Below are 27053 nucleotides of genomic sequence, written 5' to 3'. Positions count from 1 at the left end.
ACTTAGGTCACTGGGTATGGGCCGGTGGGTGTGTGTCGCTCTTCAATGAACGCCTTTGACGCCGACTAGGGTAACTAGGTATGTGCCCTTGGAAATAGGCCGCTCTGCAATGACGAAAGAGATTCCTTAAAACTTCTCCGATGTCGAGAGCAATCAACCCTACGTCACGAACGTCCCCAAAGGACAGCAACCCGACACATTAGCAGGCTGGGCCACAAATGCACGGGGTATGTGCCGCTTATTAACGAACCTCTCGACGAGTTGGATCACCCGGTTTGTACCAATGAGCGCGCGTCAAACGAGGAAACAATTCTCAGCGTTCGCAGACGCCAGCGTGCCACGCTTCTCGTCTCGGAGTGCACGCGCGGACTTCTCGGCAGTGCCACTAGAGGGTGCTGCACGTGCTGCAGGAATCGCGCTGCAGTAAACGCTTACCCACAACACGTTTCAACGGTGGCAATACGCTGTGCCACTAGATTGATTCAATTCTACCGCATTGCCGTCGAGAGTTGTCGTGCGATGAGTTCTTCCGTAACTTTTTCGACCTTTCCTAATCTTGCTTATTCAGGTTCCTGTTTTTGTCAGAAATTCACATTTTAGAACTCCAAAGCCCAACGTGCGATGTACACGATAAACTTATGATGATCCGAACAAGGATGTTCTTTAATGCACTCCGTATTTGAGCCGTAGCTCCCGTCTTGAGCAGCAAGATGCCTCTTACGACAGGTAGTGCTCGCAAACTCCTCGACGCTCGACGCGCATTAGGAAGACGTTTCTGACTTTCCGGTTGGGCAAGGACTCTCCTGTTTTGGTGAACTTCTTTGACAGCAGGAGTTCGTTAAACTAAAGATAATCATCTTATATTCTGGGGTTTTGCGTGGAAAAACCACTGTCGGATTATGAGGCACGCTGTAGTGAGGGAATACTGAACAATTTTGACCACCTGGAGTTCGTTAACGTGCAGCTAAATTCAAGCACACGAGCATATTTGCATTTTGCCCCCTTCAGAATGCGGCTGCAGTGGCTGGGATCACACCTCGCGACCTCGAGCTCAGCAGTGCGACGCCATATCCGCTGCTCACCGCAGCGAGTCGTCCATGAAGTTGACTCGATTACTTCTTTTACTTCTAGCTATGTGTGTGTATTCTTCTGTTTTAATTTGTGAAGCAGCAGGCTAGGCCATGCCACTGGGCTAACATCTTAACTAGAATAAACATCTTTGAAAATTCTGCGCTTTTCCAAATGGAACGCGCTGTGACGTCACCGTTTGAGGTAACAACTAATCTCGCGAATATTTTTTTTTGTCGCTTGCGCACAGCGTTGCGAATATTCACTGGCATGCCCGAAGTGATAAGGAAGTAAAGAAAGATTGTCCGATAAACATAGCAGAAATTGCGCGATCTGCCTTACTTCCGTATGACGCTTAGCGGCCACGTGGGAGCAACTGATATGAAGGCTGATAAAATAAGGAATAAAAAACGAACCACTAAGGAGCGCAGGTATACCCCCGGTAGGTTTCTTAAATAAAATATACTTTGCCCCACCTTTCCAGGAAAAGTTACGACAGGCAAGCGCGCACTTCAAAGACCAGGCAACGGCTGTAGAAGAGGAACCCATCGATCGTGTCGTAGCTAGCTGCCTGCATCGGCTGGGAAAGGTATACGAGAGCTCCGCCGACGTAGGCGCGAGAAAGATATAGATATCGCGAACCTACGACTTCAGGGTCCTCCCTGCGGTCGTATAAGAGAGCGCTCCGAAGAATGTAGAAGAAAGGGAAAAAAATGTATTCTTGAGCCTTGGTCTTCTGCGGACGCAACTTCTATACTGCCACCGCTAGAGCCGCAGCCCCTCCCTTTCGCCCCCTCTACCTCCTTCTTCGTCCCGCCTTTGCTTTTCCTCCCGATCACCATCAGTCCTCGAGGGAAAAATCGATGGGTTTTCCTTCGAGCTGAAATTGATGTCGATTCTCCGCAACTTTCTCGGCATCTGCCGTCGCATGATGGGTTGGTCGCTTTACCTGTTCGCCTGTCCTATATAGCGTTGTTATGCTCTACTTTACTTTCCTTTTTTTATGTGTTCTCCCTTCTCGGTTGGGCGTGGGATTCAAGCAGTCACCGCTTTTCGTTCCGCGCTGAATGCTGGCATTTCCTTCTTTTTGTCCCGTTTTCTGTGTATTTTGCCTCTGGTGCGCGTGCCCGGTATTTGACAAGCCGCAATATAGGCATCCGCATTCGCGCCACTCGAGAAACATTGGAGCGGAATTGAGCTTTTCCCCATCTTCTCGAATTCTCCGAAAAAAAGCGATCTCGCAACTGTGTGCCCACACAGGCGAGGTGTTTCATTGAATTTTTCACCTGTCTCGTTCATTCTAATGAAAGTAGGGCTAAGAGGGAAAGCGAAATGAAACTGCGATTTGCGCTTAAATTACGTAAAATAAATGACTAAGAATTTATTTTGCACCGAAAGCAAGAATTTGTTTTTAAATACAACGGAATGACCCACAGTGGTGTAGTAGTGGCTACGGCATTGCGATGCTAAGCCCTAGAGTGCGGGTTCAAATCCCGGCTACGGCGGCCGCACTTCGAAGGGGGCGAAATGTAAGAACGCCCGTGTATAGTGCTTGGATTCACGTTAAAAGACCTCAGGTGGTCAAAACTTTTTCGGAGTCCCCCACTACGGTGGGCCTCATAATAATATCGTGGCTTTAGCACGTAAAACACTAGAATTTTATTTTAAATTAAAGAAGTAAAGCTCGCGGCGGGAAATGTAATGTAGAAGTGATGAAATAAGAATGCCATTAGAAGCTTTCAGCACTAGAAATTTCAGAGTGGAGATGTTACACAACATTTGAGTTGACACTTTTGCGGCCCCCTCCCCCCCCCCTTTTTTTTTGGGGGGGGGGGGGGGATTTAGCTCTGCTCGAATCAGCTAGCGAGAAGCCTGACCAACTGACGGTTTCGCCGCAGGCGTACACGCGAAAACACCGCTTCTGTAAGATGCCGAGGTGGCATATGAGGTTTCGATGCTTACGCATACTGCTCTCAACAGTTTGGCCAATTGGTAAATGCGTGTGGTTGTAGTTCTATAGTTGTAGCTGCCCAAAGGACAAATGGATCAGAACACTGTCGGGGTATTAGCTAAATATACGAGAGCATCCACGATAAAGGAGTTACTGGAGTTGAGGAAGAAATCGTGCTAAATAAATTCTGACGCTCCGTTGTACTATTTGCTATACCAGCCAAACCTGCATTAGGGAAGCGATGAACAGGCAAAATGTTCGCCAATTATTAGAATTTTTTACTGTGTCAGTACCGTATCACCAGAACACATTTAAATTGTTTGCTTTCGCAGTTAGCGAAGTAGCGTGCGCGTACGTAAATAATCGCTCTCAAATGAATCCAATGATTGTGTTTCCATAAGCTGGGCTTCTGATTAAACGCGGAGAACGGGAACGAAGGGAAGCAGGGGATGCAAGTTAGTGCAGAAACAATTCAGAAGAGCCGTCAGCTCAGTACTCGAATACGAGGTCATAACCAACTTGTTAGCATGATTGACTGCGCATATAGGCACAAACCACAAAAGAAAACATAAACTGGACGTGTGCAAACTGCCATTAAGCTTAATGTCTGCTTCGCGTAAGAATACATGAATTGGTGCACTTTGTAGAGCATTCTACAGACAGAAGGCGAAAGAAAACATATGAATGGCTTAAGCCGCACAGCGATTTAGGAAGGATATCTCGGAGCTATATGGTGTTATCGTGGTGTCGATCACTCAGGGGCTCTACACTTAGTGTGATAAGCTGTCACTAATTCTCTTCTTGATCCTCCATTATAGTTCTAGTTCTGACTCCAATGTCTCTATGTTTGGAAGGAGGGAGGAGAACGAGGAAAACAAGAGGTGAAAGGCAGAGAGGTTAACCAGAATAAGTGTCCAGTTGGCTACTCTTCACAGGGGGTGGGGTAAGGGCAGAAAAAAATTTGAAAGAAAGAGATGACTAAAAAAAGAAAGAAAGAAAAAGAGGAACGCAGCAGTTCGCACATCCTATAGTTTTTCAATCAGTCCTGTTTCTTTTAAAAAGCACACTAGCGCTTTTAAAGAAAGGAAGTTACTCATCCGACAGCAGTGCTCGCCACGTGCTCACTCTTACGTTAGCCCAGTGAAATAGGACCCCACGAAGAGCCGGGGTTGCTCACCCATCTTGGAAGGCGACAGCTGGGAACAGGCGCTGGCCCTGCGAGAGCCTGCGTACAGGCTAGTATGACTCTGGCGCCGCTTGCTGTCCGTCTTGAGGTGCGACAGCCGAGGGTTTGGGGTGTTGAAGATAGTGCGCTGGTTGCGGAAACGAGCCCTGCACCCGATAACAATGACAAGAGGGTTAGTCGAGAAATACGCTGCCATTATGTCCATGCACCGGTTACGCAGTGTTACGCTTCCTGTTTACCTGCTGATAAAAAGAAGAAAAAAAATATACAGAGGTGCTCTTCATGCGATAATCGAACAACATATTATACTACAGGCGATAGCGACCGCCTTCAATTCAGGTGGTGTGGGTGGGATACGCATATAGGTACGCTATACAAACGGAGCGCGGAAGTATCGGTTTTAGCATATATCTGACAGACACGATGGGTCACATATTAAATAAGGCATTGGCTTTCAGAAGTTAACGTGCTATGCCAACAAACGCATGTCCTGTTCGGCGAGGTAGCAGGTTCTGCTTGAAAAAAAGAAGCATATGGCAGCCCTCTGCACAAACATGCGCTCAAACAAATGGGAAAACACAACGAAATGAGCCGTATCAATAGAAATTGTTTGACCCCGCCGATAATTTAGGTCGACAGTGTTCCTTAAAGCAGGCTAGCCCCTGTCAAGGAGTCCCGTACAACGGCGCGATTTGAGAAAGTGGTCAACGTGCTGTATGAGGAAAGAAAATCAATATAGCAGTTTACGTGCGTTTTATGTCAACTGCTATGGCGTCAGACAACGTCTAAGGCATGCAGCGGAACGTGCTCAGCGTAAGCGACTCTTTGTACCGAGTTCCGCTATTGGCGTGGTGAGAGAACCCGATAAATTACTGATGTCATGCGTGCGGGGTTACGCTATGATTAAAGAGTGCTAACGGCGGGCATGGTAAGTCATGGCGAGTTCAGGAGCTGCAGCTCTGCGCGTTGCATTATCCCCGCTACGGCTGTTAATTGTGTTAGTGACCTTTCATGGCGAATTTTCCTTGCCGTAAACGCATTACCAGGGGATCCACGCATCAAAAAGTTCACTTACCTGCTGAACAACTGCAGGGCAACGCACATGCCAACGAACATGATGGCCAGGCAGACGATAATGGGTACCATGTTTTCCTCGGACAAGGCGTGGTCCTTGGGCATCAAGCCGTAAGGGTTCATAGTCTGTACCTCCACGTCTGTAGGAATTCATACAAGTAGGAAGGCAAGGGCTGAAACAATAAGTTTGTCAACACGTTATGGGTTCCACATACACAGCCAAAACGAAGGCCGTAGCGAGGCCTTCTTCAGACGCGTCGAGGCCGTGCAAACTGCTCAGTGCGCTAGCGACTTGTAGTGGGAGGACTGTGCTATAGGCTGTATTAGATAATTGCGCGCTTCGTCTTCCGCAAATATAAGTAAACGCCGATTAGTCTGTTCGTTTCCCGCGTCCTGTTGTTATGCGCTGTTTTGCAGTTTTTGAGAAACGCCGACCTCAATGACCGATTGTATACTGCTGTGCATCCTGCTGTGTGCGTGCAGTCCTAATTCATTCTCCCCTTCTCTACCTCTTTCCCTCTTTCTATTCCACCTCTCCCTCACCCCCAGCGTAGTGTAGCAAACTGGACGCTCGTCCCTTTGACCTCCTTGCCTTTCCTCTCCTTCCTTCTCTCTCTCTGCTCACGGTAGATTAATAACCGGGAAGGAGTCTCACCTCAAAAGCAATGTGGCAGCGCTTCATTCACGATCTAAACCGTGTCGCAACATCGCCTGCAACACCGCTAATGCCTCGGTGCACTACACTGTGAATGACGTCACAGAGTTGCAATCGCTGCGCCAATCGCCCCCTGTTGCTTTTCTTGAAACAGCTGGTAGGAATAAAACACACGAGGCCGTGGGAGGTTTAACACAGAGATTCACCGGAGTTCATGTTATTGGAGTGAAGACAATGTCTAACTTTTAAAGCGTTAGTAAGCACAGCCTCCAGGTGGTTTTCACTGTCGCGACTACCCTGCGGTATTCTACTCCCACTAGCAATGTTTACATGAAAACGTGCATGTGTGCAGTAAAACAGCGATCCGTCCAGTTTTCTGACACCTTGCCACTTTATATCTGAAGTAAAAACTTTGTAGAAGGCAACGGCGTATAACAAACTACCGAAAGTAGAGGCCGAGGTCACCAAATAAGGATGCATGCGTGTCGAGAAGTATTTGCGTAAGGCGATAAGCATTATTTATTTATTATTTTGTTCGGAAGCAAAAAACATGGATGTAAGGCCTGCTTTGTGCCACTGGACACCGATAGGATTGTAAATATATTTACAAAGAGAATTCACGGTATCTATGGCTGCAAGACAAGGCCCGTTATCTTCAGCAGCATCGAATAGGTGGAAGAGAGCTCACAGTCTCCGCACAAAAGAGAGAGAGCGGTGAGCGAAAGAATTTGTATTCCTTTGACCATTTGAGATCTCTGTCAGTTACGTGCTCTGGTTTGAAGTAATGAAATAAAGAGATTGCACTTAAACCAGAGCAGGAAGCGGTGGACAAGAATGTTAAATAAACAATTTTAAAGTTATGGTCTAAGGCACTGCACGTCAAAAAAGCTTTCACGTTATAATCAAGTTTAGCACGTATGACAGCACTCATAAACAAAACTCATCAGACACGAATGTCAATCACAGTTTCAAAATAGATGGTGCTGTGGAGCCAAGCGCCCAGCGGACGTTACACGTGTCACGCCTGAGAATGCACAGCATTTCAAGGGCATCTAAACAAAGAGGGCGCGAGCAGTAACGAGAACATACCTGGTAGACAGTATGTGCCGTTGATGTCATTGAAGAGAAAGAAACCATCTCTGCACTTGCAGAAGTCGTCGTCACACTCAGAGTTCTTGTCAATTTTGAGGCACTGCTCGTTGCGCCGGCAGGGTTGTCCCAGCATGCGAACTGAGATCGGAGAGAATAAAAAGGAAAAAAAAAGTCAGGGCCTGTACTCGCACGGCAGTTCGTACTTGCTAGAGCACCCCGTAAGAACAGCCACAGATAGTGAAAGAAAACAGTAGCAATGACGACAAGCGAATGGCGAACAGTTATTACAAAATAAGAACTGTGCGAATTTGGTCGCAAGCTTCACATTCACAGGGTACTTCACAATATTCACTAGGTGCTATCTTGTGATTTCTGAGCAATTTATCTCACGCTGCCACAACATGCCCTTATATGTGTTGTGAACGTTAACCACACAAGTACAACTGGTTTGAACTCTGCCAAAGGTTGGTCACTGTGTGCACATAAACAGCAACAGGAATTTCCAGTGCATGACGCAGTTCAAAACATCACCGTTATTCAACTCAACAAAATTCATCGTCGAACAACAGCAACACCGTATTTAACATCGAATACGCCACATTAAAACTGACCGATAAACGGCCGTGGCCAATCTTTAATGTCTGTTGGAGAGCCGTGCCATCATTAAAACCCGCTTCTTCATGTATCTCATGCATTGCGCAAATCACGCAGTGCTTCCGACGATTGCAGCTGCGTTCGACTATTACGATTCTCTGCCCCCCGTGCTTCCGCGCTGCTTCTTTTTGGAGGACACCGATAATGTGGCGCTGACTTCGCGCAACTTCCATTACTGACGAGCCTGGTTTTTTTCCGCCTAGCGTACGAGACGAGACACGCACCGACCAGCGTAAGAGAGAGAAAGACGACGAGAAAGCTGGAAAGGTCTAACTGTCAGATCATTAGCGAGCGGTAAGTATACGTTCGGGGAGGATGCCGACAGACATGGCGTTGACGTGCTTATTTTTGTTGTGGTACATGCTTGACATAGCGGTGGTAATCTCTGGCACTTCCGGGTTGGTTCGGCAGAACGACGCTCTTGGGAACGGTGAAATAGGTTGCTGTTGGAGAGCGTGGGCTTGAGTCTACGACCAAGCCGTTTCATCAACTGGCGGTGAAGGTAGAGCCCAGTTAGTTTCACAGGTTAACAGAAAGTGCGATCTCACGAGGTAGGGGGCGTTATTCTGGAATTATCGCTTTCAGCTTACTTTCTTTAGTCGAAGCGCTAGAAGAACGCTAAATATTATTTAAAACACTGGAATATCAAGAGCTATACGCGCACTAGTTGGGGCTATGTTACAGTGCCTGCAGGACGAAAATACAAATTTATTTACAGAAATGCAAAGATAGTTGCTTAGTCAGTTTGCCTTAGCATGTTAGTAACCATGAACGGAAGAGCGCTGGGTGATGAAGAGAAGAAAGTGTGTACATACAAGTACACCCCATTGCGGAACTCTAAAGCCATGTGTCTAGCCAAATGGCTAATAAAAAGACTAGGTCTGCCTTAATAGTCACGGCTATAGTGTTTCTGTCATGCCAAGGATCCAAAGTGACGTCATCATGTAATGGTCTGATATTGACGGGCGTGCAATCGAAGAGACCGGCTTCTGCCGTTATATCGCGTACGTAGGGCAAATTTAAACGACGTGTACGAGTGTTCCTGGCAGCTCACGACGTTCCCAACATGGTGTATTAAAAAAATTCTTCTTCTGCCTAACAGAAAAGTTAAGGCAATTTATCTCGCTTGATGTTTTCGCACTTTTCCGGTTGATGGTGTCGCAATTCGTTTTTCTTTGCTAAATTCTCAAGCTAAGAAAATTACGTTCCCTAATTTATGTTCCTTAGCATGCATGGCGTTGTCGTCACGAGTTCCGATTATCAGGTGACACTACTCCTGCGATGCTTCGTGCGCCCAATATTATTTCCTTCCCCACCGTAAAAAAAGTTTATATTTCGAGTGAAAGTAAGATAAGACGGGTATTCTTTTCTTTGAGGAAACTTAGGATACATGGGTGGGGAAACAAACGCCAAGAATTGTGTTTGTTCACTACTTGCTCTTTGTATAGATGTGATAATTAGGAGACAAATTTCTAAAGGTCATAGATCGGTAGCCGTGGTGCTGAAATTGAGGATTGTCAATTATCGTTTGAAAATTGACCAATATTTGATTTTATGCCATAGCAATAACAAAAATCAAGACATAATCAACTGGCTCTGAAGTTTCTAAGTTATAAAATCTATTTTCAATACAATAGGAGGACATCAGGTGCGCTGTCATATAATGGCTACGTGGTACGGATCATTTTTGGCCATTGGCTATATGGTGATCATGTGAAGGCTGCGTTGTGTGGCTGCATTGTAATTGTCGTGGCGGATGACACGGCAATGTTTTGCAGAAGGTAACCTTATTTTAAGCCTTTAGTTCGTTCTTGGCAATTGAAATTAGTTTTTTTAGTTTTGAACATGTGGTATGCAAAACTCATTTTATCTTAAGACGCTAATAATGAACCACCATGCAAATTTGTTACCGTGCACAGCAGTAGTTTTAGACAACCAGCGCTTCGGAATTCAACAGCGATTGCCATCAGGAACTAATGATGCTGCAGTTGTCAAAAGAAACAAGTAGCTTCTTTTCAGTTTCCGCAACCGGAATGTTGAGAAAGGCAAAATCGCACCATCGATGAGCGCTTAGGTGAAGTGTCGATGTACGCAACAAAATCTCACTTTTCTTCGGAATAAATCAAGGAAGGTACTGTAACACTGTAAGTGTAACAAAACCCCGTAATGTGCTGATAAGCTTAAACTGCAGGTTACGCACGGCAGGCAGCGAGGAAAGACATCGGGAACGGCAACACAGTGTTTCATAGTGTTTCGCATACACATTAAGGCGAGAACAGAATGATACAATCTCTCGTTAACTTTACTTGCCACAGGAAAAAGCCATTCTGGCAACCAAGGATTGCGCTTTCGCATTTAGTTAACAATCATGTGTATCATCTGCTCTGGAACTAGAGTGCTTGTATCAGCACCAGAGGAAGAAGAGTAGCCGCCGACTCAGCAGCATATTGCGTAGTCTGTTCATTATTGTGCGTTTCTGCCCTTTGTGTGAAACTTCTGCCTTGAATTACCGGAACAGCCATGATGAAAAAACACAAAAAAAGGAAATGGAAGGAAGGTGCAGCGTCATGATGGTTTACTGCAGTATCCACCGAGAAACAGTTAATTCCATGCACGTGGAGCCCCGTAATTGTTACTCGTTTGAGTAGCATTATTCGATTATCGCAAGACTGCCGGCCGAGCTCCTGCCTTTTGCGAAAGGAAACGGCGTTGCGTACGTGCGCGATTATGCTGGCGGGAGGCCTCGCCCCTGTAATGACGTTAGATAAAACGGTGCACCCCAAAAGTGGGAACACGAAAGGTGTGCAAAAGAAACCCCGGAGAAGCGTAAACTCGGCAAGCCTGCCTTAAGCTGAGCCTTCGCTACCATTTTTTTTTTACTTCATTTTCTCAGAAGGCACGTGCTCCTCCACATTCCATGACACCCTCGATCTGTTGGCCTCGTGTGCGCACTCTGGTCACGCGCAACTCGATGGTCACTGGTCAGTAGCCTAGGAGTTCGAGTGGGTCAGCCTTTGCGGGTTCTCTGTTATTTTTTGGGACTTAGCAAGGTTCAAGCACTAGAGTAAAGCATGCTGGCTCTGTCAGTGCTTGAGAGCGCAGAGGCATCGTTGGTCGGTGTTGGTATTTTGAAATGTTTTATTGCGTCTAGGCGCCTCCCTTTTGCATCAATGAAGATGAAACCGAATCCCTGGATGGATTCCTGGCTCGGGCCTAAAATAGTGTCGTCTTGTGTTTCCCCCTGTAACAGTTCTTTCTCGCTTTTGTTATTATGAGGTGCCTTCTGTTGTGCCACTTAAATATACTGCATTGCCCACATCGTAAAGGAAACGTTGAATTTATATCAAAGGTTTGTTTTCAATCAACCTGAAGTCACCAATAGACAGGAATGTGAAAAATCCATCAACCCGCATTTCACGGAATGTTTCGATGCGTTTCTGAAATGCCCACACAAGTAGCGGGGTGTTACGCCACCGCACTCGAGCCCCACCCCAGGATATCCTGCAATGCCAATAGAGAGGTTTAGGTTAGGGGACGCAAGCGTTGGGGGACGCAAACCGCCAGGCATACAAAAGAGCCAAAAGTTAGCACAAAAGAGCGCAAATGGCCCACCATGGTGTTTGCGTCCCCCAACGATTGGGTGCGGCTTGCGTCCCCTAACCTAAAAAGTCTGTAATAACTTTCTCGCCCCGCACGCGTCTCTTACATTTCTCACATTCTTTAAGCACATTAGCGTTGATAAAGCATTTGTGTAGATACGGTGTTCATTGGAAGTAAATTATTCAATTTATTATTGCTAATATTTTAATTGTAAAGAATCGTATAAACATATATAAACACTCACCAGAGAGAAAAAGAAACGCACTTGTATCACGTGACTTTAAGTCTGACTTTCTCGTTCTCACCCTTCTTTCTTTTGTTCAGTGCAGGCATTGTTACGCCATTTTTAATATGTATTCGCACTATATGCGAAAAGGAGTAGCTGGTGCCGCTTAACGAAGCCAACATCGCTTAAGCATCATGTAATAAAAAAAATGGGCTAGCAACCGTCTCCTTAAATGGACACCATGTCCACTAGTTGAAGAGGAGAGTAAAAAAGTGAAAGAGGAACACAAGCATACACACAAAATAAAGACAAAGGCACATCACAACACATCGCTTCACACGCAGAGCTTTCGAGCACTACAGCAGAGAGTTCCGTTTCATGGTGGAAAAGAAGTATAATTACGTTGAAGCTTTGTGAGCCTCCAATCGGATTGAAGCGCACACTGAGCCATCTGTGACGTCGTCATGCGGCACAAAAGCCATCTGTGTTCAGTTACGCGTCAAAAAATGCTTTGCGTGCCATATGTATCTTAGTAGTAGGCTATAAAGTTTCGAACCGGTTCGGAGTTTTGTGACCTGGTCCATTTGGGTTCCAATTGGTTCAAAGAAAGAAATACATTCGCGTGCCTTCGGTATCTACAATAAAGGCGCGCTACATTTGGAGAGACAAGTTCGCTTGGGTTAGGATTACTGCAAACCGTGTTTTTTTTTTTTTTTTGCTCGGGCATTAACTTTAAAAAATCACAAAACACGAGGCGCCATGCACTGTTGTATATAGGCATGTCAGATTTGCAAATTCAGAGGGCGTCGTGCACGGCGTGTTTCTCCAATGCGATTTTCGTCACGTGTAAAGGAGCCGTTGTCAATCAATCTTACGCCAAGAAGCCACGTTCAATTTATTGCAAGGTTTGCGCAGGACACTTTAAAAGAGGATATAATTATTGATTCCTTGCACGTTCAGCACAGTGTAGTTGCGGAGTCGGCATCTATTTAATAGAGAAAAACAAGCAAGATACACAAGTCGTGTGTCAGTACTCCGTTAAAGTTGTTCAGGCTTGTTGTCCACGTTTTTCTATAAAAAATGAACATATATCACCTGATGCTTACTGGGCCATCTATTACGTGTTCATGTTTGTAAAAAGGAAGGAACGCACCTGGTTCTTAGAGAACACGTAGTGTGATTCCACAGAAGTGATCACTCGCAACTAACACAACTTTACGAATGAATACTGAATCCATAAATTTATAGCTAATTTATTTAGAGGAGCCATATAAGTAACGGAACGAGAGCACTCAACAAATGTATAATGTTTTTACCTGGGGTGCGTGGCCACCTCAAGAATGTAAATAATAAAAAAATAAATTGTATTCAAATCACTTCAAGTTCTTGATGCTGATAAAAAAGAAAACAAACAAATAACAAAAAAAAAAGCAAACTTGTGTGACTGCAGAAACACAGCTCAATTTCCAGCGACGCTGTTTCTTTTGAGCAGTTGCATTAACAATTTCAGTTGGCTGTACAATTGATCCACACTTTAATACGCTGCCTGCATATGGCACTTTCGAGCACTTGCTTGAGAAATTTTCAGCAAATGCGGTACTTCGCCCACAGCTTTAACTTCGCATGCACGTCAGCCATAAGTTACTCCATTTTCACTAATCTTGATCTCTTGTTTTTCCAGGACAGAGGGCTAAATTCGGCACCAATTCCTAAAACGAACTTGTAATGCTCTAGAGCGCTTCCGTACGCAATTTACTACAATGGCCGTAATTAATCCTAAAAATATTATCTTTGTCAACACATCACTCACACCACACCCCTCCCCTTATTTTTTCCAATTACAAACGAGGTGCCTCGCCAAGGACAACGGCGAAACCTACTAAGTGGGAGATTTCCACCTCGTATAACGCATGAAAATGGAGACAAAACGATTATTCAGTAATTATTTTCAAAACTCATATTCAAGCCACGAACGTTAACGATTTCGCACACCTCACCCCTAACACGGCGTCTTTTTCCACTAAATGTGGACATGGTGTCAGTGTCAGGTGCAGTTCTCTCGGGACATTGGGAAGCAACGTTTAACTGCCGTTTAACACTTTCGAGCGCTTACTCAAGGAATAGTTTACAAAAACTGCCATATTTGCACACACTCATTACTTTGCATGGCATGCACATGGGCCATAATGTTCCCCACATTTTTGGAAGAGTTCATTTCAGTGGCTGTTACACTTCTCACGTGATAGTGGGCTAAATTCTGCGCCGTTCATCAAACGCACTCATAATAATCCGGAGCGCTTTCTTGCGCAGTGTCCTGCAAAGGCCGTAATTAGCCAACACTATAAGAACGTCACCTACACATCACCCGTACCATGACCCTTACTTTCACCAATTATCAACAACTTCGCTCGTTTAATATACCGAGGGCACCGGGAAAGTTTATCGTGAACCTCGTATAATGCATCAAAATCACTCAGCAATTATTTACAAAACTCATTATTATGCCAGAAGTATTAAACTTTCCCTACACGTCCTCGCTAACACGGATCCTACTACCACTGAATATGAACTCGGTGTCTCTTACAGTTCTCTCTGGAGACAGGGAAACATAGCGTTTAACTGCTTTCGAGCACTTGCATAAACAATTTTCAAAACTCGTAAAAACTGACGCTTTCGAACCTTTGCCGACATATCACCCCTTGGATGCCCCCTGTTCCCATCAAATGATATCTTTGCGGCACGTCGAATTCTTTCAGAACATTGGGCAAACTTCCTACGCGGTTCATAAAACACACCTGCAAAATTCTGGCACCCTTGCGTAAAAGTAATTTACCGCGAAGGCTTTAAATAACCTACGCAGTTCGAACTTTCTGTAATGGCCATCCATAATATAGCTCTTGTTCCCTCTAAATATAGAATTGGGACCATTGTTGGTTCTCTCAGGGCGGAGGGAAAGCTTTGTGAGCATTTCGTATAACGCCTCAGAACCGATAGAAAACGAAGGTTTCTACGGAACCAGTTCGCTACTTTTCCTGAACACAGTAGATGCCTCGCACAAGCAGTATATTCTCCACGACGACGCAGCATCAGCGACGGTCTATCTAGACAGTGCGCTCCGACTCTACGCAAAGTGTACAGTTCAGCCGAACGTACAGTTGAGTGAGCAATGCAGATCACTGTGGCAAGTCACACGACTAATCCCGAGGCAACGCGCCGGTGCAACACACAAAAGGCATCGTCCGCTTTCGTAGAACTTCAGCAACAACGAGCCTGCGCTAGACCTGTGGTCCAGTTCGTTCGGAACGTTTCCTGCAACAAGGCCCGGTCTGGTTTCGGTTCCAATAAGCCGGAAACAATATCGGTTTGGTTCGGTTCCGGTTCAGCTGAATAGGACGATTCAGCTCCGGTTTTCGGTTAAGGTCCCGTTCGCTTCGACACCCTGCTACGTATTATTTGCACGAGCACAGTGGTGGAGGCAAATAAAATATATTGCGCAGCTTGACTGTAAGTGTCTGGGTATGCACGTGCTACTGCACGCGCACGTGTTTCATTAGGCTTGTCTTTGTGCTCCCAACAGAATGCCGATTGCAACATAATTATTCAATCAATCAATCAATCAACCTGCGGCTGACTGATTAATTGATTGGCCTGGTTTTTAACAGCGCAGAAGAGCACGAAGACTACGAGATAGGTTGTAGTTCGAGTCTGCGAGTTTGGGGATTGATATTGACCGCGTGGTATGTTTTAATGTGCACCAAAATCTCGGCACGTGGTACTTTTGCACTGCCATCCCAACGAAAATGCGGCATCCATGCATGGTAGCGAATTGAACCCATGACTTCGTACTCAGGACTGTAAGCCCGGAGCGAGTAAACTATTGTGGCGAGTACGGCGCATACATCGACAGAAGCAGGAGGTCTCAGGAAAAAGAAAAAGAAAAGAATGCACAGGCTTAACGAAAGTTGTTTGAGAACATCATTAACGGAGACTATCCTAGGCGGCAAAGTACCTCGCTATGAAATCTAGGAAGTTAGGAGAGAGAATTGCCGTTATGCTTGAATATCCAATGAATCCTGATGTTTCTTGCGTCAAAGCTATCAGATTAAACATTTTTATTTTGCATGAGTGAAACCTTTAGGCAGCGGGCCAGATACTGTTAGCCCGAAACATCGGAACGTCTCCATCGCCCTGTATGATCTTCAAGAACGTTTTGCCATCGTCAAATGTTTGAACATGTCTACACTTCAGTAAAAATTTCAAATGGATGTGGATATGTGCAGGCTAACTGTCAGTATATAAAAAATGAAAGTTTAGAAAACTTATGTCTCCAGAATTTCTGACGGCAAATTAATTCACCAAGAATATTCTCAGCACATGCATAAAATATGTTCCCTGAAGAGCATTTACGCGTTTAAAGCGAAAAGTAACATTCACGGTAATGCTGTCGACGCAAAGTAACATTTTTTCTAAGATGATTTCAAGTTTGTTATTATATCGAAACATTTAAAGAAAAACTATCAGAGCGGTAAGTGGCACGACTACGACAGTACCGCCTCTCGAAGGCGGCACTCTGAGATGTCATTCCCAGTCGGAAATGAAAAACGTCACAACCTGGAAGAAGACGACAAGCCGTTAGCTTGAGAATAAGCTACAAAAAAAAAAAACTTGCTGTCGTTGTAGACAGAAGCAGTCAACGCATGTCAAATTCAAAATGGCTTCATTTCCGCGCTCTCTCTGCGCAGAAAAACTAACGTTAGCTAACGGAGACCTAGAAGGGGAGAAAACACAATACCTAGCCTGCCAATAAATTCACTTTACTCTAATTTTCAGTATTTGACGACGTACATAATATAGGCATTTCTGGGCAACTTCCAATGGCCGTGCCATGTCTTCGTTGACACATTTCGACAGAACATTCATCAAAAACATGTTATCTCAGGTAATAATAATAATAATAATAATAATAATAATAATAATAATAATAATAATAATAATAATAATAATAATAATAATAATAATAATAATAATAATAATAATAATAATAATAATAATAACTAAAGCTGGTTTATATTTGTCCAGAAGTGCACAACCGAGCATGAGAAAAACCTAACGAAGGGTGGTAGTGTAAATTACCCTACTTAAACAGGCCTTTCAAGAACGCCGTTCGGCATTCCTTGTGTTTCTGTGCGCCGTAATGTTTTTGCATGCGAATGGACCAGCACACACAGACGGTTGCGACAGAAGCCACAATAGCAAGCTTTCTCCAGCGGTTGAACATAACACGTTGACTGCACATCGGCCGAAAAGATAACATAAATACTGCGCCGTATGATTACGCATGACTGCCCAAACGCCCCGGGCTTCGCAGGCTCAGCAACCGAGCGCGACAATTAAAGAGAACTTCTGTGGTATATAGCGTGCTAGCATTCGGTAGCGTCATGGAAGTACCTCAAAGTTTATGCGCTATGTTACGTAACGAATCTGCTCGTTGATCGGCCTGCTCACTGATTTCTTACACTTTTCCTTCTCCTTTCATTGCCTGTATATTATAGCCCTTCTGTCGTTTAATATCCTTACTGCGCTGTGGCAGACAACATAGAGGGTGGCTACGCATTATTTCGACTATACCTCCAGTCATTACTTCCCGGAAAATCGTTGGTTAAAGTTGTCGTTAGAATGAGACCTCCGCTGCTTAGAACTGACCCTGCTACCCTCTGCGTAGCAGGATAGAGAGAGAAAAAAATCTTTATTAGAATTTGGCCCCATAATTCTCTATAGTTACTGAGTCACTGTGGCGGTCTTCAATGCCAGTGCATGCTTTTTGTATGACGAGCTGAACTCTCTCCCACACAAAAGATGTTTGCTTAATGCAAGCCGTTGTCGGAAAGCTTCCAGGACTGAGCTCGTATGAAAGAGAGAGAGAGAAAGAACTTTATTGAGGAAAACTAGGGTTATGGGAAACGGAGGGTGGGTCGTCAGTCCAGGACTCCAGTGACCACCGCTACGCACCGGGACCGGTCGAGGAGGCTCAATTGAGTTTCCAGGTCAGTCCGGGCGAGGATGCTTTCTAAAAGAATTTTGTGCTAATTAGTGCGGATTTGAATTTTGGGGCCGAGGTTTGCACTTCCACGTAACATGGGGCAAAGATAGCCTCCCCCCACACCAGGGGCATTGGTTGGCATATTTTGAGTTTTTCTCGCATCTCCCTCGGTATGTCTACCAGTTCGCTGCTGCAGTATTGTACGTTGATCGGGTACCCCAGCTCCTCTAGGACCCTCCTGCCCGTCTGCGACATATTTAAGCGTTCTTGTTGTGTGACCATTACCATTGCTTTGTGTTCTTCAAAGGTGTTGTACACCTCGAGAGGATGAAGAGAGAGAGGACATCCACTTCTGTGGATGTCCTCTCTCTGCCGTTCTCTACCGCTGGGGACTTCCACGGAGTGGATGTCCCCAGCGGTAGAGAACGGCAAGGCGTATAAGACCAAGGGCGGTCTTATACGCCTTGCCTATTAGGATGTACGCTTGCTCTGTCTTATTATGGCTGAGTTCGTGATACGGGAAGCTGTAGGTAGTTGTACGCATTGTAAAAGCTTGACCTAGTCTTAATGCGTCTGATTCGCTTAGCCCTCTTCCGTTCCGCGTAACTCTTCCTATCATTCTGGTGATTCGTTTGACCGAAGTCTTTAGAGTTTTTAGGGTGTGGCCTGCTCTTGTATCCCCAACCCTAAAATGGTCACTTATTGAAACTCTTTAAGTGTAGAGTCTCCAAGCTTCATTTGAGCTTTTTTTTAGAGTTGGAATATTTTCCGTGCATAGTAATCTGTTCTGATTTTTCAGGTGCACATTTCATTCTGTTCTCAGTGGAGAAATCCAAATGTATTCAACCTAAAAACTAATGTCTCTAGGACTTGTCAAAGTAGTCCCCTCGGCTATCTAAACTCAGCAGCCATAGTTTTTGGAGATCAAAGAAGCAAGCAGAGAGAGCTGCATCCGAGATGCTCTTCAGCACATTAGTCACCGCCGTTTGGATTGTTGCCATATCTTCACAACTTTTCCCTTCCAGCGTCAATTTCAAAACGGAAAACAAAAGAATATCACAGGTCAGGTGAACCTGGGTGATGTAATACAGAAGTAATATGGCATTCGGTCAAATATTTGTAGGCTGATACAGTATTATGGAGCCTCGCGTTGTTGTGCAACGATAACCACTGTGCAGTAGAAGAAGAATCAGGACTGTGCCACCAAACTGGTTGGAAAAAACGTTTAGGCACGTGGGTAGAATGTAGAAGCATAGGTTTTATTGTTTGACCTTCAGGCTGATATTCATGGTGCACCAAGTTTCTGGCATCGAAGTACCGCGATCGTTACTGTCTTTCCTGTGAACCATAAGGTGAACCATAACCTCGCCATTCCGCGTTTTGTCGCTTTTTTATGGGGGTAATACTGGTTGCATCAACGTTCATCACTGGGCAATGACGCTTAATGCAAATGTGGGATCATTTGTGGCCCTTTCCGAAAGTTCAGCAGCAATTGTTCACCTGGTTTCTCTCCGTTCGTCTGTCAATGTGCGGGGGACAATTTGTCGTTAAGTTTCTGTTTCCCTAAATTGTCGCCTTAGATGTGATGACGCTTGTGTCGGTTCGATTTTAGATCTTCTGATATGCACACTGTCATGCGGAAATTTTCGCGCAGTAACTGCCTCACAATTTCCACATTTACAGCGGCATGCGACGTTGACAGCCGGCCGACTTGGGGGTACTCATGCACCGAGTCTCTGCCCTCCCTAAACTTTGGTGCCATTCAAGGACATGACTTCTCCATAATACTTCGTCCCCATATAACAGGTGAATCATGTTCCTAGTCACAATAAATGTTTTCCTTAACCTAACGCAGAACTTGAACTTAACTATCTACTCAGAATTTGTATCATTCACTGTTTTTCGTCTACCGTCCAACTAAATGCACTAACAAGCCAAATAGTGGATTGCTAATAAATGCTCTGCCGCATAGTAAGTTTACATGGAAACCCTTCTAAGGTTGTGTTCACTCTAAGTACACGAAAAGCAACTAAATAGCGCCATTTTGTGAGTTTATTTGTCAAATAAACCAAATATTAAAACCAGTCCTTCAAGTTTTCTCACAAAGGCTTGGCTGCGCTTGGCTGCGTTTGGATGTAAAACTATCCTAAAAGCTCAAAGAAGTGACAGTGCAGATAAGGGTTACCCTTGAGGGCCGAAAAAAAAGTACAGGCTGACGTTTCACAGATCCTCGGAGGTATCGTTATAAAGGCAGCGTTTACAACTGAGATGTGTTCATATTTTATTTTTGTTTGCTATGTGATAACCAACTAGCTTCTTAAGACCAACAAGCAAAATACGACAAGGCAGTGTAAACTATAGGATAGTTCCACTTGCCAAAGAAATTTCACTCCCTTTGCAGATGGATGGATGGATGAAGAACTTTATTAGGGTCTTTTAGGGCGCGCGCTAGCGCGCAGCGGGCCGCTCCCACGTCGGGACACAGAGGCCGAGCCTCTCCGCCGCGTCGCGGGCCCGTTGGACAGCCCATAACTGTTCTTCGAGGTTGGGGCTGCGTAGAACCGCATCCCAACGTGAAGAAGTGTTGCTTTCATCGCCGCGTAACGCGGGACGCCACCAGAGCATGTGAGGTAAGCTTGCTAAGTCATTGCATAGTGCACATGCATTTGTTGTCTGAATTTCGGGGTACATTTTGTGAAGAAGTAGGGGGTTTGGGTATGCTCCCGTCTGTAGAAGCCTTAGTGTTAAAGCCTGAGGTCTATTGAGTTTACATTGTGGGAGGGGGTAGATCCTACGAGCCAAGTAAAAGTGCTTAGTAATTTCGTTGTACGAGGAAGGAGAGTCCCGATTGTCAGTACCCCCACCGTCACGCTGCCCGGTACTCGTAGCTACGCGGTTGATAATCCCTTGCGCAGCATTGTGTGCCGACTCATTGAGGTTGGGCGGGGCACCCTCGATCTGTCCCATGTGGGCTGGAAACCAGATCACTGTGTGTGGCTTGATCAGCTTGATTCCTAGTATTCCTAGGGCCAGCTCGGATGTGGTTCCTTTGGCAAATGCCCGAACGGCTGATCTCGAGTCACTGTAGATTGATGTCCTCTTGTCGTCCAATAAGGCCATCGCTATTGCAGCCTGCTCTGCGATCTCAGAGGACGTCGTCCGAATGGAGATTGGGTTTGTTACTTTACTTTCATGGTCTACGCTAACCGCAGCGAAGGCCTGTGGAGAGGCATAATTCTTTAGGACAGGGTCCAACTGACGAAGCTTTTCGGCCGTAAGTGTTGTTTGCTATTGGCCAGCCACGTTCGCTAATCATATGTCGAACATCACGATTGCTTGGCAGCTGCCCTTAGGAAGATTACTTGCTTAAGTGCTTTTTTTCAGTAAAGCTCCTGCATATATACATTACGCTTTATGGCGACGCACCTAACCACTGCTCATGCTTGCCTCCACGCGTTCCTCGCAATAAAAAAAAAAAAATCTAGGAACCCCACGCGTCTTTTGTTTCTTTACCAGCGCTTCCTCTCTCCGAACCTCGAGCGGAGCTTTTATATAACCTTTCTTCTATCTGAGGCCAATCTTTTTAGGATCCAGGGCCAACACTGGGCTACGTTTGGGAAGGAAAACAATAGGAAAAAGCACGAACAAGAACGAGAAAACGTCGACGGAGGCATCGCATACGCGGGTGAGCGGAAGGCGATGAAGCAGCCAGACAGACCACAAGAAAACCAGCGAGTACGTTTAGCCGAGCCGAGCCAAGCGGGAGAGGGTCTTTCACGTTTTGTTTTCGCCTCGCAGGAAGCGGCGCGTGAGCCGCATAAACGCGTACGTATACGGACGAAGTGGGTAGTGACCAACGCGAAACAGTTGGCGGCGAAAAAATACAGAAAGAGTACATCACATCTCAGCGCGCGAGCGGGCATCCAAGCGCCAGCCAGACTGTATGCCCCCGAGAAGAAGAAGCGCGCGCAACGCTCATTTGTATGCGAGCAAGCGAGGGCGCAAAAGTTGCGGGGCCCTGGCACCGCCGCGAGCGCGTGGCAATGGCTGCAGCTACGACCACGGGCCCGTGGACCGCGCATAAGATTCGCGTGAGCGCGCTGCGCGGTGAGCAGAGCCACGGGGGCCCCTTTTGCTTCGGGCATAATCGATACTCGTTTCTCGACAACAGTTCGCGCCCTGTTGAAGCTGACTGCGCGAGCGTGAAGGTGAAGTTGCTTTACATCTCGACGGCTTTTGACGAAATGAAAACGAAAACGAAGCGGAGCGAAACAACTGGCTTAGCGCGCAATTTCGGAATGCGAAGCGTGGAATCGCGAGTAGGAGCCGAGCAGTGTACGTAATAGTATTGGTATATAGTCGCAAAACTGAGGTCGACTTTTCTGGAGTTGTGAAAAGAAAGTGGACTTCTCTTTGATATCGTGTACTTGTCCTAGAGAATGAATGAGAAACTTGAGCAACTTTCTGGTCAACGCTTCGGTGACTTAGTCTTATGACGCTGGTGTGCGAGGGAAGAAACAAATATGGAAATAAAAAAATAAAAAAGGAGCGGCAAGTGAACAATATTCTGTCCAGGCCGAAAGCTTTTTAACATGAGAAGGGCTGTTGGCGCGAGATACAGAGATGATGAAACAATCGCTGCCACAGTATCGCCGCCACGCCGGCATAAAGCTTGTGCCGTACCTCTATTGACCACGGTATCGCAAGGCGTCGCTATAGCCTCTACGGCTTCGGAAGGAAAGCGTTTTAATGCAGCGCGCGTTTTCCGCGAACACTTGAAATGCTTCCGTCTGTGTCGGCGTCGTACCCGGTCTTAAGATACACAATGTGAAGCTCAAAATTTTGAACGCAAACCTTCAAGACTTCAATATCAGTGTCTTATACCATTCTACCATGGCAGCAAGGTATGAAAAGTACGTTATATTGGATGTTCGTTCTTTTTCTTTTTGCGAATCCGTATAAGCCCATCTAAGAGCTAGCTCTTCTGCGCCCGGCCTCTACGTCCTGTCTGCACATAACCACAGTGTTGATATCCACCAAGAATGCATTTTGTGACAAACTTGGAATTTCTATTTGTGACGCATGGTGTTTAATATAGATTAGCGTGTACCTTTGGGCCATAGCGGTTATATACCGTCAGATTCGAAACTGAGTGGTATTTGTCCTAAAGCAAATTGGTGTCGGTGCTTCACGAACTTGAAGTAGCGGTGCTCATGCACTTTCTATTTCTCTCAAAGTTGCTTTCACCAATAAATACTTAACTGCGGTTGTTTCAGGTGTTAAAAAAAGGACCATTACTTTTCACAATCCACAGACGTAAGCGCCGATAGCTTCGGCTTTGCAAATTACGAGATCACTTCATGCGATTTCTTTGGGCGCTCATCAACTGTATCCAATGGCTCCTATATTTCACAAACAATACATTGGTTGCTTAGCAGTGATGTCAGGGTAGTACAGCGCACTTATTTTAGTAATTTTAAATACAGACGGGGAAGAGCTATCATGTATTTAAATTTTCTTGTGATTTATGTCTTATCACAGAAGCGCTTCATTTCATTCGAATATACGATATCACCCATACTACATCAGGAGCATTCAATACAAGTTTTACCATAAGTAACAAAAGATGAAGTGGCTTATTAAGGTTTCTTAACTGGGAGTTGTATGCAGTTACAACAAATAAAGAAGAACTCATATGTTGTTCTCGTTGAAATTTCAGAGGAGAGATATTTTTGTTCATTTTGTTCAGTGAAGCAGCTGCTATCTTGTTAGCCTTCTTTTTTGAAAACAATGAAAAACATCTGCCATACACACACTGCTGGAGTAAGGTGGACTGGTCTTGTTGCCTCTCGGCAAATAAGATTCCAGGATACCCAGTGAATGGCCCGAAAAAAAAAGAATGATTTTGTTAGGAAATCTGATTGAAAACAAAGCGGCGAGAGAACGAGAGAGATTGTGGAACGAAAGAAGTGCTATTCACATCAGCCAATTATGAAACTCTAGGAAGCGCGAAAGCGTTCTTTTATGTTTCTCAGAATAAACGCAAGTTCCTGCACATGAGCGAGCCCATTTTGCTCATTTTTTTTTCACCTGCTTCCCGCGCTTAAGTATTCGCTCTCGTTCACTCTCCGCGGGTACACGCTGAAATTTGTGTTAGCCTCTCGTGCACGGTGCTAGCGTGTAAGGTTCCGTGCGTGTTTTCCGAGCACCGCATCTGCTACGTCATAGTGCGCTCGTGCATCTGGAAGATCTGGACAGCAAGCTGGAATGTGGGGGCTGCATTTTAGCAACAGCCGTTATTCCCATCACGACGCGCAGAACTGTGCGTGTGCAGCTACACTCTTCTGCCCGCTGTAGTGAATCTCTGCGCTTCGTGCGTTGCGTTTGTGGTACGATAGTTGTCGGTGTCTGCGAAGCCTTTTAAGAACGGACCCCATACGCGTTCGAGCATACAAGCTGTAGCGCCTTCCCAAACGTGCTCACCTGTCGGTTGTATCAAAGACTCAAAAGAACGAAGTAACGAAAAGCAACAAATCAGAGCATTACCGACAGTGCTTACCTTTTAAAACTTTTTGCCTTCCAACGGGCAATTATATCGTTTCCATGCTTTATATACGCTTGCAGAAACTTCCAAATAAGGCGTTTTCGCCGTTTATGCTACCTGCTGCACGCGCTCTCGCTCCGGAACGCATACAGTCCTGGGCGGGACGACGCCGGCGCTGATTACTCCTTCATTAGGCACCGCAATAAGTATTAATCCCCGCGCGGCTTTCAACGGGGAGTGTCCGTCGCTGACGCAAAGTAAACTGTCCCCGAACCAAAGATAAAGCACGCGCGCTACCCCCAGCCAAAAGCAAACGTGCCTTCCCCGTACGACAGCTCTGCGAACCGGGCTTCCTGTCTGTTCACGGTTGATTCGTTCTCGCGAAGAGAACGCCAGCGGACACGCAGGACAGCCGGAGAGTGGAGCACGCTATTTCTCCCAATCCGATTCGGCACAATAAGTGAGGACCGGTTATGCAAGGCGGGGCACCGAACATGTGGAAAGCACTCCTGATTCTCATAAACCGCGAAGATGGCAGCGCGAAAGAACGAATGGATTTGCGTTCTGGACGGCCGGGCTGCCCCTTTCATCGGGTCGTTCATCATCAAGCCAAAGGGCCCCAGCGCATGCCTTCGGAATAAATGACCGAACTATATCCTTCTCTTTATCTCTACTCTCTCTCTCTCTGTTTTTCGATTCTTCTTCATTCTAGCTCCCGTATTCTAGGTCTGAGTATGCTTGTGTGTTTAGCTGTCTGTCGCTATGTATGCTTGCCTGCACTGATGCGCGAATGTGCGCGCGTTAGTTCGCGCTTTCGAGCGTATATACATATAGGCATGCGGTGGTGGCGTAATGTCAGGAAATGAGACCGAACAAAGAAAGGGCGGTCTTTATAGTAATAAAAGCGAGGCAACCGAAAGGCGCGCGGTTAATAATGGCAATCGAGGGTTCGGCGAAATACAAAATATATCGCCACGCCCAGTATACCTTCAGTCGATGAGCGATGGGCTTTCGAGGGCTTATCGAGAGCATAAATTTTGATGGCTTATACGCGTCGACCGAGAAGAAGTGAGCGCTTGTACCAAAAAGTACTACACGTAGAAAGGGTGAGACCAGGGGTAAATTCTGCGGCTTTTTATTCCCTTCATTCCTTGGAGTTCCTCCTAAAAAAAGGAAAAGAAAAAGAGGAATAGCCTAAATTTGTTTCAGGAAGGAGACGGCGAAGAGGAAATGAATGCGAAACCTATTATATAGGAGGTCTAAGTGCCCAGCGCTAATGTTGGCGCCACGTGAAGCCTTCCCAGACTTTTCGGGCAAATTTCGCTCTCAGGTGAATCGTGTTCTTTTCTTTTCGCCATTATCCTCAAATGCTACTAAAGTGCTTGTCGAGCACCGCGAGTAGAGTTAGAGCAGAAATGCTTGTACGAATTCGCAACTTGTGCATTAGGAACACAATAGGATTTCTTCAAGGAGATATCTTTGTTTTATTTTTGCTGTAAACCACGACATAAAGGGCACTGTGCTTTAACGGCCCTGCACTGAGTACCGTAAACTGAAGAGACATCAAAATAGCCCGAGCTGCTATTCTGAGACGCTCTTCCATTAGGTGTGAGCACTGTCTTTTCTCCGCAATTTAGCACAATTACGTCTCCCTTAAGCTTGATTAAGAGACTAAGGGCTCTAATGGAAAGGTCCTTTGGCCAATTGCGGGAAGGACAGGCACAAAAAAAAAAAAAAACTATAGAGACAGTCCAGTGGCTAAGGAAAACCGAAGTACGTGGTTTCTCAGCAATAACATAACTCGGTGCTCACATATTCTATACGGCGTCGACGTTACAACCTAGCTATAACCATTGTCCACAAAGTCTGAACCACAGATCTTTATGTCGAAACAAAAGTCGGCACAGCCAGTAAGCTTGAGAGAATCGAACGCTCAACAAGCCCCATCGCCATCAGTCGGTTGCAGCAAGAGGGGAATGAACGAAAGTAGCGATAGACAAGAATACGAAAGAAAGAAAACAAAATGACCGTGCTGCGTTCAAGTGAACGGAGCCGTGAACCCCAACGCTCAACAAAGCGATACTTCGAAATCTCGGCTCTCTCAATCAAATAAGCGTTGGCCGTGCCTCTTACCGAGAAATTCGCGCGTCGGCGAACTAGCTTCGAGCTCGACGTGTTCACCTCCGCTGGTCCGCATAGACTTTCTTCTTTCTAATTTTCTTTGCTTTTGGCTCTGCTCATTGTAAGCTCTTCTTCTTCGTTTTTTTTTTTTTTTGTTAAGCCCAAACTTTCTTTCCAGCCTTTTTGTGCCATTGACCTAATATATCATTTTGCGTTTCCCTGACGCATCCCGCAGACCACCGTCTGCGCCCCTAACGCTTGCCTTTGTTTTTCTGTTCTGTGGTTGTGTCGTGTGCGGCATTCTGTCTATTACGCTCACAGCATGGCGCAATTTTTTTGTCCATATCTTTCTTTTCTTTTTCTATTTCTCTTCTATTCTTCCTGACCGCGTGTCTGTCTGCGCGGGATGGACGTGACTCGCATCGGAGTTGCCAGCTTAGTGGCGCTGATTAGGCAAGGCGCACGATCGGCGCCGCTTAATGTAGCCGAGGCCTGCTCACTACGGCACTCAATACGGACACACCCTGTTCAAAACAAGATTCTATTTCGCTTTCTAAAAAAAAATAGGAGAAAGCAAAAAAAAATGAATGGGCGGGTATAGAACGTGTACATGTACGCGAAATATGATCAATATTAGCTCGAATGGTCACCGAAGGAAACCGAAAGTATAAATGAAGTCATGCACTGTGTTACAATGGCGCCAAATCCGGACTATATTGGAGACGCTTCATCTTATAAATGTAATAGATGTTCTTATTTATGTCTTGCTTCCCCTGTATGTACTGTCACTCTAAATTCAAACGCGAACATGGTCGAAAGCGACTAGGCTGAGTTGTTGCGTT

The 27053-nt window shown here is 45.6% G+C and overlaps 1 protein-coding gene across 1 annotated transcript in view; it reads right to left on the bottom strand.

Moving 5' to 3' along the window:
• Positions 1-27053, bottom strand: part of LOC119455618 (uncharacterized) — a 187598-nt gene that overhangs the window by 19883 nt on the left and 140662 nt on the right. The window contains exons 3-5 of the mRNA XM_037717038.2: positions 7024-7164; positions 5281-5419; positions 4197-4351 (exon numbers count right to left, since the gene is read on the bottom strand). Coding sequence (XP_037572966.1) covers positions 4197-4351; positions 5281-5419; positions 7024-7164 — 435 coding nt within the window. The remainder of the gene's footprint in view (positions 1-4196; positions 4352-5280; positions 5420-7023; positions 7165-27053) is intronic.

This window comes from Dermacentor silvarum, chromosome 6 (assembly GCF_013339745.2).
Source record: "Dermacentor silvarum isolate Dsil-2018 chromosome 6, BIME_Dsil_1.4, whole genome shotgun sequence".
NCBI lineage: Eukaryota > Metazoa > Arthropoda > Arachnida > Ixodida > Ixodidae > Dermacentor > Dermacentor silvarum.
Note: the sequence above shows the minus strand (reverse complement) of the source record. Positions and strands in the feature narration are given on the sequence as shown.